Source organism: Dendronephthya gigantea, unplaced genomic scaffold (assembly GCF_004324835.1).
Source record: "Dendronephthya gigantea isolate DGI-Jeju-01 unplaced genomic scaffold, DenGig_1.0 000047F, whole genome shotgun sequence".
NCBI lineage: Eukaryota > Metazoa > Cnidaria > Anthozoa > Malacalcyonacea > Nephtheidae > Dendronephthya > Dendronephthya gigantea.
In genome coordinates, this window is record NW_021163057.1 from 738681 (window position 1) to 756078 (window position 17398).

The window sequence follows — 17398 nt, forward strand, 5'->3', positions numbered from 1 at the left end:
GAACAGAGTCTTACGGTGCACTAGACGCAAACCTAACCCTAACTCCCTAAGTTGTATTTCTTGGACAATTATAATATGGATTTCAAATTTAACGTGCAGTTGCATGCGTACTATAAATATTATTTCCTGTCATTAGGATCTAAATCACACAGTACAAAGAAAAACATTGTATCATATGCATGCATACACCACCCCCCCCCGTGATTTTTACGTGAAGCGTGAATGGTTGTTATTTTGGTCGTTATCGCAGGATTAAATTATTTTTCGGTGCGTGAAATCGTGAATTCAAATATTAGTGACAGCCGGGAATATTTAAACCTAAGCGGCGGATTTCGTGAATTCTTTTGCGAAATAGCGTGATTACGCGATCCAGGCTGCTCCAAAAATGGCTAGATCCCACAGAAAAGATCTCAAAAGCGTTTGTTGGGATGTTTCTGACTTGCTATTTATGTTTGTCATTTATTTTGTCGAATTCAATTAGGCATTGCTCTCTTTTAGCCTCAGCGTGAACGTGAAATTTGGACCTGTTTTGCGTGAGCGTGATGCGTTATTTTGGGCCGTGAATGCGTGATTTCGTATAGTTCTTTGTGGGCCCCAATACACACAAATCACATTACCCATCAATTTCCACCGTTAGCCTGGGCAGTCTGTGACATTTAATTTAGCTTCTAACCAAAACCAATGCGATGCATAGAAGAAATGCATCTGGCAACACGAGAATGCAACTCGTAGGTTGTGTGCTGTCTTAGTTTGAAACTTACACGTAGTATGGAAGATTGACATGTTGACACCCTTTCTTGGTTACGTAACGCATGTATATAAGTCTGTCAATCTAAAGTATCAGATGTCAGTAAATTGTGTAATTCAAACAGAGCGAGAACGCTAAAGAAGAGTGCAGTAAATTTACACGGACGAATTACAATTGTTTATTCAAGTTTGGTGTGTGTAACTAAAGTAAGTTATGCTTGTTGTAGAAGTTAGCTCGTTATTCTCTCGTCTGGTCTTCAATCGAACTTTTATAAGTTCGCGAACAAGTGTGCATGGTCCTTACTCGGAAACAGTTGGAAAAAAGTATCAAATATCGGTCCTAAAAACTAGGTTACCCATGGGTGGAAATACTGCCTGAAAGCACGAAATCAGTGTTCGGGTTGCCAATCTCGTTCCCACGGGAATTCTCTACGCAGGCTGTTTAGGAAATTCTCTAACCAAGGTCCTGCATGTCCTCATTTATAGTTGAATGACAGTTTAATTATTTCATTTAAACCCTGATCCCGGTATTTGCTATTTTGGTTGCTATTTACTTATGGAGTGGTTTAGATCTTTAGCCGTGCGGTGCCATAAAATTGAGCGTAGTGTAAACGGGGCTTTAATCCATAATCCCAGTGTCTGCTATTTTGGTTGTTAATGATATACCGTGTAATATATATAGGAATATATACACGTCCATGGAGTGTAAAAAACGCAAATTTACATATCTCAAAAGTGGAATTGTATTGTATTTTGTGTTAAAAATTGTACTGTGTAACAGGGCCTTAACACCCCGCAGACCGTGCTGCTGAAGAGATCCACGCGGGGCCACAGCTAGAAGCTTAATTTGGGGAGTGCATGCATATTCATGTATTCGTCTTAAGCTCGCGACTGTGTGTGAACGTTAGAAACGAAACAACATCAAAGACAAATTTAAACTCGATACCTGCTTTGGGCTGTATCATGCATAGCTGACATAAATAAACGAATTCGATAGGCACTTTACTACCCGTCCATCGCAAGCATGTAACTTGCAACTACATGATGCTTTTGAACAACTATAATTACTAATTATAGTATAAGTAATCATGCGATGGCAAGTACAATTCGAGATTAATAGTACAAGTTGGGTTTGAAAATTTTGCAAAAATTGGACGAGCTGCCAGGGCGAGTCTAGTTTGGCAAAATTTTCAAACATCAGGAGTACTATCCCTAATCAGTTGTACGAGCAGCATTGCAAGATTATTTGTTTATTATTTAGTAAAATCGTACAACTTTCTCACCGTTTCATCGCGAATTTTCTGGGCGTAATTCTCATTGCAAACACGATAGTTTCTTGTAAAAATACAGTCTTGCCAGACTTTCATGCATTATTTTGTAGCTATACTTTGGTAGTATTTTCCTAGTTAAATGATTCCCCAACATAATCCAATGTTTTCCATGTCGTTTCTTCGCAAGTGGAAATATAGCTGCATTAAGGCGGTTTCCACTAGTCTAGGCGGAATTTTTTGATCGAACGAAAGTGACTGGTGATTCGGTGAAGGGAATCCGCTACGGTCGAATTCTCATAATTGAAAAGAATATCAGACGAAAAATTTTGTTCGAACGAAAAATTCCGCCTACACAATTTTCCCCTTGATCAATTTCTTATCAATTGTGAGAATTCAACCGTAGTGAATTTCTCTGGCTTTTTGGTCATGCAAAATATTGCAGTGTATTTTGATCAAGAACTTAATAGTTAATTTAATTTATAGTTTATACAGAATGATGTTAGACACTTCAGTCTTTCGCATATATTTGACGACATTTTGTTGCTCGAAACAATCCCAGATGCACTGGGACCACTTTTGTTCAAAAGCAAAGTTGCATACTCACAGTACGTCTGGCGCGCGCCCACAGAGCGTGCGTCATGAGACCCAACAGAAGGAAAAATCAAATAATCGAATTCAAGGAATAATCAGATAATTATAGACGAAACGCCGATGAAATATTACGTGTTAACGTTCCACACAGTATCACCTCAGCCCTCTCTCACTTCTTTCACTTCAATTTTAGACGAGCAAATCAGCGCAATGGACATTATGAAAAAGATGTTTTCTGTACCACCAGAACGACCGCTGACCTATACTCAACGCTTCAACTTCGTAACTGCTTTAACCGCGTACGTTATTGGCGGACTGAGTATGACCTTCGCACCAAGTTTCTGGAACGCAGTTGTTAAAATGGATATCCCCACTGGTGACATGGGATATTTCATTCTGTTTGGGTCCGGTTTGGTAGGCATTGGATTGTACTATTTGGTTTTGTCGAGACATAAGTCAAGTCAACTTCCCAACCACGGACCATTGCTAGGAACCGTCCCTGGCCGCGTGCTGTTAGTTAACGTTGTTTTAATATGGTTTTACGCAAAGAAAATAATCAATGCTCGCTTTGCGCTCTTGATTGCCACACTCGACAGCGGACTTGGCATTCTCACTTATGTCATTTGGTCACGAGAAACTAAAGACGCCTCGTTCGAGAAATGTTACCAAGATATATTGTCTATCACAATCCCATCGTTTCAAAGGCCGCTGCGCTACACCATCTTCCAGGCTCTTGGATATGCTCAATTTATCATATTTCTACTGGCGCCTTCGTCCTTGATGAACAGCGGTATTGTCCCAGGTACCATACAAGGAAGTTACGTAGAGGGCATGTTGCGATCTTTTTTCTTTACCTTGTCATCTCACGGTGTCTTTCAAATTTTCGCCTCGGGATCCCAAAACGATTCCTTTCCTATGGCCGCAGTATGCTACCGTGTTATGTGGAATATTCCAGTCTATGTTTTTCTCTGGATCACTTCACAAATACCACAAGCATTCTCCAACCTTCTCATTATGTATGATGCCATGTTTATCATTATAACTATCGCTGTTTTTGCAACAGGGCATCGTGTCAAGACGAATTGAACGCAAACATGTTACTTTTTTAGTCTTTTTAGTTTACATTGTAAGACTTAACCCATACGCTCGGATAAATTTCTGAGGACAGGACTTCAGACTTGATGAACACATGTTGTAAAACGAGTTGAGACAAATCCAACAAACTGAATAAAATTTTTCTTTAAATGGCATCAAAACCAAGACAAGATTGGGTTTATATTTTAATTTTATTACAAATCAAAATTAGATGATGATTTCATGGTCAGAAACTCATTTTTGTCTTGTTTTGATTCTTTGGGTTTCACCGGATTATGTTTCATGCCATATTTTTTGCAATTGCCTGCTGGTGTTGGTTAGAATTTACTGGAGAACCCTCAAAGCATAGGCAAGTTGGTAATGATAATGAGTACACTGTTGGGTTCATGCATGACGGTGATCTATGCCTGTTCTTAATGCATGTGACTGGCTTAATTCAATGATAAGAGACAGCACACTAAATGCACCACCCACATGCATGAGACATCAGCCTGCTTGGTTCCTTTGAAAGTTACTAAATTCAACTGTCTGTCGGGTGACAATACATAAAGATTATCAAATCTATAATATTCTACTAAAACTATTCCAAGCTCTGGGATTCCATAGTGCATTCCATGTTAAGTATACAGTAATACACCGAAAATACACCAAATTTTACTATAAAATATAATATAATTTTGTAACTCCACGCCGAAGATCTTCAGCTTAGTTTACTTAAAATGCACCTGGGGCCGGTTGTTCAAAAGCAGGTTAAATTTAATCCTGGGTTAGTGCTAAACCTGGGTTAAAATCCTTAACTCTAGGTTAGCTAAACCTGGGTTAAAACTGTGTTGTTCAAAGCAGGGTTAGCGGTAGGGTTAGTTAACCGAGAGTTAAAATGTTTAACCTAAGATTAAATGTATTTTAAGGACTAAATTGGATATAAGAACGTTTTCGATTGGTCAATGAACGAGCGTCAAAACTTTACCCGACGAGGATAATTATATTGTCAGTCGAAAGATTATATGCCGTGAGAGCAGGGTCGAAGGTACGTTGTTTTGAACAGCAATTTCCGTGCATGGAATTTTGGAAAGAACCGAAAAGAAAGGCCATTTTGTATGATAAACAATGTCGATGTGAAACAAAATTAGGCAAATTATAAACAATCTATTTTAAAATTTCAGGCATTCTTTGATTATTCAAAATTCAGGAACAAACGTAGCCTTACCACTTGCTGCCAATCAAAAGAATCAAATTTTAGCATCGGCGAAACAAATATTTCGATTACGATGTTTCAATTTGTATGGTTGTATTAATTTATCGTGTATTGCATTGAAGCGAAGATAAATAAATCAATACATCAGCTGAAACCGAACGAAGTCAAACTTAAATAATTCTTTGCTGTCGAAATTATTCGTAAAACCTTTCAAAAGTGTTAAATTCATGACGAATTATACGTGTCTACGTGTTTCAGCTCCTTATTCATCCATTTTGAATCGAAGTCAACCCAGGATTAAAAAGTTAACCCACCTAGCTAGCAGGGTTAATTTTTTACCAATTTTAACCCAGGGTTAACGCTAACCGAGCTTTGTGCAACGCAAATCAACCAAGGTTTAAAATTTAACCCTGGGTTAGGCATTTTTGACCCTGGGTTAGCGTTAACCGGCTTTTGAACAACCGGCCCCAGGGATGTAATCGCTACTGAAATATTTATCTGTTATTTGGGTCGTTTAAATGACAGTGTGAAATCTCACACAGACGCTCCTTTTAGTGTCATATTTACTGGTCAAAGCAGTGACAGACTAACCAATTTGGTATGTTTATTCACAATTTTGACCAGAATGATAAATATACTTGCTACTGTATATGCTCATGGTCTATTTAACGCAGCATGGTCTATTTAACAATTATACCACGAGCTCGAGTAATATATGAACCATATATGAGCTAGCCATATACGACGAGACGAGTGGTATAATCGTTTTATAATATATTTGGTTTTGCTACGCACCGTATACGAGCTGATGTACGCTGGGTAGCTCGACCAATCAGATTGCGGAATAGCTCATATACAGTGAGTAGCTATATTATATTTTATATACAAAGTGTACAACCATTTTTTGTAAATCATTGAGAAACAGTATTGTAATACTTTTACAATTGTGCACAGTAAACACTTAAATTAGCAAAATAGAATAAAAGATTTCATATTTGTGCTTCGATGCATGGACAGACATGTAACACGGAAGGTTATTTTTGTAAAAAACCTAAAATTTGATACGCATTTATTTTGCCAGATATCTTATATTTTTTGAAAAAGAACATAGCATTAGTATAGCTATCCTAATTATTAGTTAATTATTCTAGTTATTATTATAGTAATCTTATCCGTGTTACCTTAGTACAGCGGCTCATGCACAGACGTAGCACCAGTGAAACTCTACGTTCTCAACTCTTGCATTTCTGACCCAAATTTTACGGAAGGTAATCGCTGACATTACGAGCCTGCACGAGTGGAAGAATTTTCGAAAATTTGGCCCCAACGCGAGCAAGACCTCTAATTCGTGCAGATTCTATATACAGATTCGGTATTACATGAATAAATTAAAGACCAAAATGCACGAGGTTAAACACCACTTTCCATTTCACTTCCAATTTCCGGACGATTCTGATCCGTAGGTACTATGAGACTCTCTTGGGCCATTAATTCGTACTTTAAAACATACGCGGTGAACCGACGACATAAATTCGTCTCTGCCTACAAAATGCAGCATTGCAAAAGTTATTAAAGGCGGCAAAATCACAATCATGCAATGGACCAATTGCGTAATAGACCAACTTATTATCTAGGCATTCAGGAAGAAATAAACCACCACAGGTAAAAAGAGCATACCAAAATTAGTATAATTGCCAGGTTTGGTTGCAAAATGTCAACTAGTACGGAAAATATAGCAACGCGAATTTGGCAATTTTGTATACTTTTTTACTACGGCCGGAAGCGTGTAATTAATTTAATTACACACGTCCGGCCGTAAGTTAAAGGTATACAAAATTGCCATATTCGCATGGCTATATTTTCCGCGCCTTACAATATTTCGCAGCCAAACTTGGCAATTTTACTAATTTTGGTATGTACTGTTTGGAAATTCCCTTTTTGTCACCTAAATAAAAAGTTGGTCTATTATGCAAACGGTCCATTTGCAACATTAATTTTAGGGCTACGAAAATCTAGTCATTGATGCACATCATTACCAGAAATTTGCGACATGATAGTTTGCATGTATACTAATTTGCATTTAACTTTCAGCATAATGGCCTTCAACATTTACTATAAAATATATATAGTAAATATACAAAACTTAAAAATGCCGTTGACCTAGACCTTGCCTACTGTTTGCCGACCTCTAGATCGGTAGAGCAGCTGTTTATAAACGTTTTGGTGGCCGAATTTTTTTGCCTGGGCATTTCTGTAATCTGCCAAATTTAAAAATATATTGCTGAAAGTTTTGTCCGTGTTCTGTCAACGAACTTATAAAATCGCTCACATTGATTCGAATATTTCGATTCAGGTAGTTGATGAATTGACGTGTAATATACCAAAAAAAGTTGTTAAAGATATTGTCTTTCGTATTTGTGTATAAACTTTTCTGTACGGCTCGGATTTTCACTGCAATCACTTTAAGAAATATTATCAGTCTTATCAGGAACTTGAACAATACGAAGGCTATATACACATTTGTTCACAATCAGTTGGCCGAACGTAGAAATACCTAAGGTAAGTAATTCGATCATTAAAACGTTGGGAAACGGCTGTTCCATTGACCCAGAGGTCGGCAAACAGTGGGCAAGTTCTAGGGCAACGACATTTTAAGGTTTTGTGTATTTACTATATGTATTTAATAGTAAAAGTTGAAGGCCATTATGCTGAAAGTTAAATGCAAATTAGTATAAATGCAAATTATCATGTCGCAAATTTCTGGTAATGGCTAGGAAAATCTAGTCATTGATGCACATGTCATGAAGGAATATTTGGAATTACAAATATATGCAAATCAGTAAATATAAAAATTGATGAAAATAAGTTCCTCTGCAAAGGTATTAATGGTGTACATTAGAAACAGACGTGTAAATACAAAGGTGGATAAAAAGGATAAGATTGATGCATGGAATGCAGTTATACTCTCATATACATCCATAAAGGATGCCACAGAAAACGCTCTCTAGTAGATTTAAGTTAGGATCTCAAAACAGCGCATTATCAAGTTTAAATATGACACTCTTTGAACAATATATCGTATGTAACAGAGTATTCTGTTATGCATTGATTTAATTTCACCTTCTTTTTGCGTTCACGATTTTCACCGGGACGGCAAGGCATTCATTTTCGTCAAAAAACAACACAAGTACACACCTCAAACTCATCGTAAATCCGGCGATGATGATAATAAGCATGGGAAAATATCCTGTATATTCTACGACAAACAGAACCAAGCTTTGAGATCGACGATTCCTTGATGGTTACCCTTAAATTGAAAACTAGACCTATAAAGATGGCTGACGACAAACAAGCAAGCATGCAAGCATCATTGTTTCTGGTTGTTACGCGGCATTGCGGCAAAACGTTCCAACAAAAGGTTTTTACACGGTGCACAATTATGTGAAAACTCGAAGTTTACATAATTATGGCCACACAATACACGCGCTAGCTGTGAAATTGCCTGTTACACTATGTAGTCATAATTGGTCTTTACATCCGCAACAAGCGTTGTTCTGGAGTTTAGGCATTTGTGACAGCCCGTTTGTAACAGCCCTATGATGTATTATTTCCAAACAGCAACAAGGCACGTGTGTGGTGAATTTCAAAACAAATTCAAGTGAATTCAAGTGCTTTTTTAATGTAATTACGATCAATAGTCAATATACTCTCTGAATCGATATACACGCACTCTTGTCTCTGCATCGCCTTTTATATTACTTTTCGCGGGCGTTTGCTCAAATTTAATAATTCTACTAAGTTACAAAACCTACACTAAATTGGGGGAAATTTCTTCACTGGGGGCCTTCCGCTTATTCCCATTTATGTGACCTTATATAGCAGTACCAAACCATACAGTACCTGCTAGGAAAGTATTTATTACTGTTGAGAAGCGACGCAGCACCATCCAAGGTGTGCCTTGTGTAATCTAAAGCAGGGCACTAGTAAAAAAATGAGACGAATAGTTGAAAATAAAAACACGAGAATGCAACTCCTGGGACCTGGGTTGTACACTGTCTTGGTTTGAAACGTATACGTGGTGGTGATGTCATGTAACGTATCAATATTATTAAATTAACGCGTCTATATTATTTTAATAAGTCCGTCAGTCCAAAGTGTCAGATGTCAGTAGATTGTGTAACTCAAGCAGAGCAAGAACGCTAAAGAGTCTGCAGTAAATTTACACGGACAAATAACCTTTGTCTATTCAAGTTTGGAGTGTGTAACTAAAGTAAGTTACGTTCATCTTGTTGTAGAAGCTGGTTCGTTGTTCTCTCGTCTGGGCAGACTGGGCTTCAGTCGCGCGGAGTGGTAAATTGTATTCATGTGTATGTATATGATTAATATATTAACGCATGGTAAGGGTCTTGATGACTTGATTTCGAGTGGAAATCAGACACATTTCAAGTTCAAGCCGGAAACAGTTGGAAAAAAGTATCAAATATAGGTCCTAATAAATGAGTTGCCATAAATGGTGTAGTTCGAACTTGTAACCATATGTACGTAAAAACATATCCTAACATCCACAACAATACCAATCTAATGAATCTTTCTATTATGACTACCAAACCCTAACCCCAATTCCAACGGAAATCAACAAAAAAAAACATTGTATCGTTATAACTGTAAATTAATCTTACTTATGTTTGATCGGCGTGTGAATTTGCGAAGGCGTTATTCACCTATTGTTGCGTTTAATCGACTCTTGGACTTTGCTCATTACAACAATCTGTCCAGAGAGTCTATGGAGATTATATGCAGATGTGTCAGTGAACTTTATATATATGGAGGCTCGCTCTAGTACATTGCGTAATCTAAAAGTGAAGCCAAACATGGCGGATCATGAAGGCTGCTTGGGTACCGAACCGGGGGCCGGTTGTTCGAAAGGCGTTTAGCTTAAACGGTGGATAAGTTCAAAATGGAAAGCAAAACTATATATTTATAGAACAACTGAGCTGAAATATTTCGATGTAAATAGCTTAATTGTCAATGGAAGTACATATTTAATGCATAAGATGCAGATTTAGTCATTCACAAGATGCATGAGAGTAATTTTAAACTTTGGCTTATCCACCGTTCAAGCTAAACGCCTTTCGAACAACCGGCCCCAGACCTCCACGCACGAGCGGTTAAAATTCAATATGGCGGCAACGTGTGGGAGTAGAACTCGGTCAGTTTTGTAAACACAACACAAATATACGGCATAAGTTACCTCTCTAGAAAGAATAAAATTGCCAGGTAAGGTTGTAAGAAATTGTATGTATTCATTTTTAAAAACTTTCTATTTTAAAAACTTTGTAACGTCCGAAATGTTAGCTTTTTTATTTTTCGTCATAGTTTTATAATTCGTGTTTTTAATTTCCACGCGCGTTTCGCGCATTTTACGCTTCGTGGAGTTCCATGAAGGCTTCACACTTTGAACTGGAGCGAGCCTTCCGTATATATAGAGTCCACTGGTCTGCGTTGTGACGTAGTTTGCGGGCAAAGAACACTTCTGATTGGCCATGCAATGGCACCGATTGACCAATCGGGAACATGCTTTGCCAGAAAATACGTTACAGCACAGAATTTTTATATACGTGTAAAAATGAAACCTCTTTGGGCGTTTTATGAGCGGCACAGAGAAATATCCACTGTTCTGTAGCGGTCATCTGAGTACAAACGTCAGGAAAGCAGTCAACCTAAAGGAGAATCCAGCATTGATTTCGGTGTAACTTGTTCGTAAATGCTTTCTACCATAGATGTATGCTGGGATGTTTATAAGGATGTTTAGGGCTGTGCGTGATTATTCCTGTAGATGGGTAAGACTCTAGGTCTCGTTTTTCTCTGCCATGTATACAACACCATTTTAACTGGGTTGATCATGCAGACAACCATGGAAATAATTCGGCGATGGTATTGCCATGCAGAAACATGGTATTAGATATGATCTCGTCATGCATTGATATGAATAAAACTGGACTTCAGGTTTTGGTTGTTCGGAAGCCAAATTTTGAAGGCACCCGCTGCCATCTCATAGCCATAGCCGGTAACCTCATCGTTACCTACCTGTAACTTTACCGCAAGGTCATTCAATTGTAAACAAAACTGTCTAAAAACAATAGAAACAGCGAACTTTATTGTGTTCCCTAAAATGGGGTTTTCAACACTAATTTACATTTTAAAGCAAATGAATTATGACATAGGAGCATACATAACAGTTCATGGACTCATGGGGTAGGTCCACACTAAAATTACCTAATTCCCACAAACCGGTTTAATACACTAAAATATACTCTGTTTTATATCTACTTCTTTTTTACCTTAACTGTTCGTATTTCCACACACCCTCGTCCTGCCCCTCAGGTGGTTCCAGTATCAACGATATATTTTCAAAATCAGATTTTATCAATTGCTGGATGTACTAAATAACAAGAATAATTACATTTCGAATAGCAAGAAACGATGAGTTTGTTCATTCGAGCATATCGGAAATTTCACTCACTTGTTGTACTGCTAGTGTGCTATCCATTTCCTCAAAAGGTTCATCGGGCCAACTGTACATCGCCTACAAAAAACACACTTATTAAGATTGCGTTCACGCAAGTTACGAAAGACAGGATAGCTTTTTCTCTGAAGCCTCATTTCTTTCGCATCCATGTTCATGCAGTTTGTCCAAATTAGGGCGGGATAGTTTGGGCTGTCTGAATATCTATCAACGAGTATTGACTGTAGTTAAGAATTAACACAGTAACGATGCATGATTTAACAATATCTTAAAGCCTCTGTTGCAACTTGCAATGCAATTCTACTTTTAAGAGACGTAAATTAGTGAAGAGTCTTTAAAATGTAAGTGCAAGAAACGTCCATGGAGAGCAAGAAACACAAATTTACATCTCTCAAATGTGGAATTGTATTGTACGTTGTGTGAAAAATCGCTGAAGAGATCCAAGCGGGGCCATAGCTAGAAGCTTAATTTGGGAGTGCATATTCATGTATTTGTCTTATGCTCGACTGATTTCTTTTGAAAACGATTGTATGTTGTAACGTGTATGGAAACATGAATATATGAATATATAGGCATCGCGACTGTGTGTGAACGTTTGAAACGAAGCAACATCAAAGACAAAACTCGATACCTGCTTTGGGCTGTATCATAGCTGACACAAATAAACGAATTCGGTAGGCAATTTACTACTCGTTCATAGCACGTATGTAACTTGTAACTGCAAGATGCTTTTGAACAACTATAGCATTGTTTATACAACTAAAATTGTGAAGAGTCGTTACGAAATATATATCCCGAAGTATACAGTCGTGTATTTTACGTACTATATATCGATAGTTTAATAGCACAGATTGAGGGAGACTGGACCTGCTTTAAAATTTAAAAGACACGTAAGATTAACTTTATGTTTTCATATCTTAGCTTAACGAAATCAATATACGTTGCAGCAATATTATAAACCGCATCATTAATCCATATGCCGTGAGACGTTATAATTAGTTGTTTTGCATAATCTGGCATATGAAAAACCGATTTCCCACGAATTGACCTGATAGGAACCTTTAAACTTGGTTTCCATTTATACGTAACTGTCGTAAACGAGTCATTTTTACTGATGACAAGTGTCGTACGGTTGCAAACGTGTTTTTAAAAGATTCTGTATTCAAATCGATTCTGTTGACTGCACACAAATAGAAATATTCTATCACATCAGCCACCTTGACATGTTACGACACAACACGGAGCGACCGTCCTCCATAAAATGGTTCCCAAACATAAATCCAGGCGGTTTTCCGCTGGGCGTTATTTTTATTCGATCGAAATTTTTCACCTGATTTTCTTTCAATTGTGAAAATTCGGCCGTAGCGAATTCTATTGACCAGTAACAATTGACAAGTCAAATAAATTGCAGTAAATTTTGATTAAAAAATAAAAAAAAAACTGGGACACTTTCGCTCAAAAACAAAATTGGATATCACAGTGCGTCTGGCGCGCGCCCCACAGAACGTGCGTCATCAACCGCAACTAAAGAAATAATCGAATTTAAGTAATAATCAGTTAATTAGACGAAATGTGACAGATAGCTGTTCCACACAAGATCACCTCAGATTCAACTTCCACTTCAATTTTAGACGAGCAAATCATCGCAATGGACGTTATGAGAAAGATGTTTTCTGTACCACCAGAACGACCGCTGACCTCTACTCAACGCTTCAACTTCGTAACTGCTTTGATCGCGTACGTTATTGGGGGACTGAGTCTGACATTCGCACCAGGTTTCGGAAACGCAATTATCAACCTGGATCTTTCTCCTCATGATATGGGATATTTCACTCTTACTGGGTCCGGTTTGACCACCATCGGATTTTGTTATTTGGTTATATCAAGGCATAAGTCAAGCCAAATTCCTAACCACAGTCCTTTGCTTGGAACTGTCGCTGGTCGACTGGTGTTAGTCAATGTTGTTTTAATATGGTTTTACGCAATAAAAATAATCAATGCTCGCTTTGTGCTCTTGATTACCACACTGGACAGCGTACTTGCCCTGCAGACTTACGTCATTTGGTCACGAGAGACTAAAGACGCGTCGTTCGTGAAGTTTTGCCGCGACATCTGGTCTACCATTATCCCATCTTCCCAAAGGCCACTGCGCTACACCATCTTCCAGGCTCTTGGATATGCTCAGTTTTTCGCGAGCTTTCTGGCGCCTTTGCTCTTGATGACCAGCGGTGTTGTCCCAAGTAGCATCCGAGGAAGTCATGTAGAGGGTCTGTTTCGATCCTTTTTCTTCACCATGGGAGTTCATGCTGTCCTACAAATTCTTGCCTCAGGATCGCAAAACGATTCCTTTCCTATGGTAGCAGTGTGTTATCGTATGATGTGGAACATTCCACTCTTTATCTTCCTCTCAATCACCTCGCAAATCCCAAGAGCACTTTCCAACCTTCTCATTATGTATGATGTCACGTTTATGATTATTACTATGGCACTTTTTGCAACAGGACATCGAGTTGACAAGAAAAACTAAGCGCGAAATATATAGCTTTGACCAGCAATAGACCTTTTCAGCTTGCATGCAAATCTCAGATGTTGTGACCATGGGATAGCCAATAAAACTTAACCATTTCAGACCATGTGATTTGAAATGGTTAATTTGCATACAAGCTGAAAATGTCTATAGTTGTAAAAGGAATACAAATTAAGTTGTGAGTATTTGCATAAGTTAAGAAAACTATTTTTAAAATTTTATTCGGTTGTACTTTGTTAGAGTAGTAGGAATATATAGTAGGATCTCTGATGTTGATAGAATGGACTGGCCGAAGTAACGGTGGACAGAATCATGAATTTAAGAGATTCCGATTTGAGTGGACCTGGTGTATATTATTTGTGCTGCACTTCACTGCAACTGTACGAAACAGCATCGAAGACAAAACTCGATATCTGCTTTGGTTGCATCAGTTACCATCAAAAAGAAAAGTTCGCTAGGCAAGAAACTTAATCTAATCGTTTAGTGTGCGACTATCTTGTGTTACTGAATACTGTATATTTTACTAAATGGCACTTCTTATTAAATCCTCTAAAAAAACTTCTCGTGAGTCTAGACTTTACATTAGGACCTTCGTCAGGACAGTTTATGGTATATGAATCTTGTCTATTTTACGATTTAATTTTGTCGGATTTAATTCACATTGATGAATATTTTATAATCTGTCGACTTGTATGCAAATGTAGCTATATGCATAGGTAATAAATCAACCAAAGCTAATGCAGCACTGCTTTTTCAATAAAAGACTACATTCAATCAGTCAAATACGAGTTGGATCCAACAAAATTGGATCGTGAACAGATATTTCAGAAGTTGCATGGACCTCTTTATAATTTCAGAAGTTACGTACAAATCTAAACTTTTTTAATGTAACTTCGTTGTCTATGTATATATATATAGATACTATATAGAATTTTATATTTCAATTTCAGACGAACAAATTTCCACAATGGACCTCATGAAACATATGTTTTCTCTAAAACCAGAACGACCGCTGACCTATACTCAACGCTTCAACTTCGTAACTGCTTTGACCGCGTACGTTATAAGCGGACTGAGTATGACCTTCGCACCAGAATTCTGGAACGCAGTTGTTAAAATGGATATTCCCGCTGGTGACATGGGATATTTCATTCTGTTCGGGTCCGGTTTGGTCGGCATTGGATTGTACTATTTGGTTCTGTCGAGACATAAGTCAAGTCAATTTCCCAACCACGGACCATTGCTAGGAACCTTCCCTGGCCGCGTGCTGTTAGTGAACGTTGTTTTAATATGGTTTTACGCAAAGAAAATAATCAATGCTCGCTTTGCGCTCTTGATTGCCACACTCGACAGCGGACTTGGCATTCTCACTTATGTCATTTGGTCACGAGAAACTAAAGACGCCTCGTTCGTGAAATGTTACCAAGATATATTGTCTATCACAATCCCATCTTCTCAAAGGCCGCTGCGCTACACCATCTTCCAGGCTCTTGGATATGCTCAGTTTATCATATTTCTACTGGCGCCTTCGATCTTGATGAACAACGGTATTGTCCCAAGTAGCATCCAAGGAAGTCATGTAGAGGGCCTGTTGCGATCTTTTTTCTTTACCTTGTCAGTTCACGGCGTTCTTCAAATCTTCGCCTCGGGATCCGAAAACGATTCCTTTCCCATTGCCGCAGTATGCTACCGTATGATGTGGAATATTCCAGTCTATGTTTTTCTCTGGATCACTTCACAAATACCACAAGCATTCTCCAACCTTCTCATTATGTATGATGTCATGTTTATCATTATAACTATCGCTGTTTTTGCAACAGGGCATCGTGTCAAGACGAATTGAACGCAAACATGTTACTTTTTTAGTCTTTGTAGTTTACATTGCTTAACTCAACCCAGACGGTCGAATAAATTTCAGAGGACAGGACTTCAGACTTATGAACACATGTTGTAAAACGAGTTGAGACAAGTTGGGTTTATATTTTAATTTTATTACAAATAAAAATTAGATGATGATTTCATGGTCAGAAACTAATTCTTGTCTTGTTTTGATCATTTGCGTTTCACCGGATGTTTCATGCTATATTCTTTGCAATTGCCTGCTGGTGTTGGTTAGAATTTACTGGAGAACCCTCAAATCATAGGCAAGTTGATAATGATGAGTACACTGTTGGGTTCATGCATGATGGTGATCTATGCCTGTTGTTGATGCATGTGACTGGCTTAATTCAATGATAAGAGACAGCATACTAAATGCATCACCCACATGCATGAGCCCCAGCCTGCTTGGTTCCTTTGAAGGTTACTAAATTTAACTGTTTGTCGGGTGACAGTCTATAAAGATTATCAAAACTATAATATTCTACTAAAATATTCCAAGCTCTGGGATGCCATTGTGCATTCCATGCTAAGTATACACTAAAACACAGAAAAGACACCAAATTTTACTATAAAATATATTACAATTTTTTAACTCCTGAACTCCATGCTGAAGATCTTCAGCTGAGGGGCTGTTCACATGAGCCAGGTTACTGAGATTTAACGAAGCATAAAATGGACTTTGAGGTATTGAAAGAAGTCTTAATGTTAATTCACCAAATTATCGGAGCTAAAATCAGCACAACCGTCCGCCATGATGGACATTTACCACAATAACATGCTATTGTTAGGATGATTACACGACTACCAGAATCGTGTTATTTACTCATTTCAATACCTCAAAGTCCAGTTTATGCTATGTAATAAATCTCAATAATCCATGCTGTGAAGAGCCCTTAGGCTACTTAAAATGCACCCTGGCTGAGATGTAACCACTACTGCAATATCTATCTGTTTATTGGATCGTTTTAATGACAGTGTGCAGTTTCACACAGACACCAGAATGCATTCCACATACCAAAAATCCATAATATGAAATGATCGAGACTCTGACAGTCCGACTCGCACTATGTTAATGTATATAGAATACCGGACAAATTAAGAAAGGAGCTTCAGATCATTAATAAAATAATAAAAACTAGAATAGTAAAAACTAGAAGATAGGATTTCATGTGAAAACCTCAATAAGCGGTTCTCACAATGAGAATAATCCATCAAGCAAAATTGGAACAGTCCTGAGTCCGGGGACATGATTTGATGAAGCCATTATTATATAAACGTACTAAATGAATACAAATCTTTGTTTTCAACACACCTCAGCTCTTGTTCCAGGCCGATTTCTTCGGATTATTGGTGCACTCAAATGTACGACGCTCGCCATCTTGGAAATGATTGAGTGTTTTTGGAACAACCCCCCGTCTTAGGATCTTGCACTATGGACTTATTGTCTAATTGTCTTTGTTTGTCTCCCAGTGGTCTGGAAGAAATATGATGTTATTGTTTGGATTTGATTATCAGGAACAAGATAGTAAAAATAACTTGGAATTTTGGGTATACATTTTTGCAAT

At 37.9% G+C, this 17398-nt stretch overlaps 2 protein-coding genes across 4 annotated transcripts; one reads left to right on the forward strand and one right to left on the reverse strand.

Moving 5' to 3' along the window:
• Positions 1 to 5335: 5335 nt before the first annotated feature.
• Positions 5336 to 17220, reverse strand: LOC114527911 (MOB-like protein phocein). The gene is made up of 8 exons (XM_028549630.1): positions 17146 to 17220; positions 11423 to 11485; positions 11241 to 11341; positions 10987 to 11029; positions 10533 to 10619; positions 8800 to 8879; positions 8095 to 8206; positions 5336 to 6441 (listed from the first exon to the last, which is right to left on the reverse strand). Exons 1-8 carry the CDS (start codon positions 17209 to 17211, stop codon positions 6310 to 6312), a joined length of 684 nt encoding a protein of 227 aa, XP_028405431.1. The 5' UTR covers positions 17212 to 17220; the 3' UTR covers positions 5336 to 6309.
• LOC114527910 lies at positions 9085 to 15928 on the forward strand. 3 transcript variants are annotated; one of them, XM_028549628.1, is made up of 2 exons: positions 9085 to 9169; positions 14903 to 15928. In XM_028549628.1, exon 2 carries the CDS (start codon positions 14920 to 14922, stop codon positions 15793 to 15795), a length of 876 nt encoding a protein of 291 aa, XP_028405429.1. In that variant the 5' UTR covers positions 9085 to 9169; positions 14903 to 14919; the 3' UTR covers positions 15796 to 15928. The 3 variants fall into 3 exon arrangements, with proteins under 3 accessions (XP_028405429.1, XP_028405428.1, XP_028405427.1); XM_028549627.1 differs by lacking the exon at positions 14903 to 15928 and adding an exon at positions 13057 to 14030; XM_028549626.1 differs by lacking the exons at positions 9085 to 9169; positions 14903 to 15928 and adding exons at positions 11585 to 12099; positions 13057 to 14030.
• Positions 17221 to 17398: the final 178 nt, after the last annotated feature.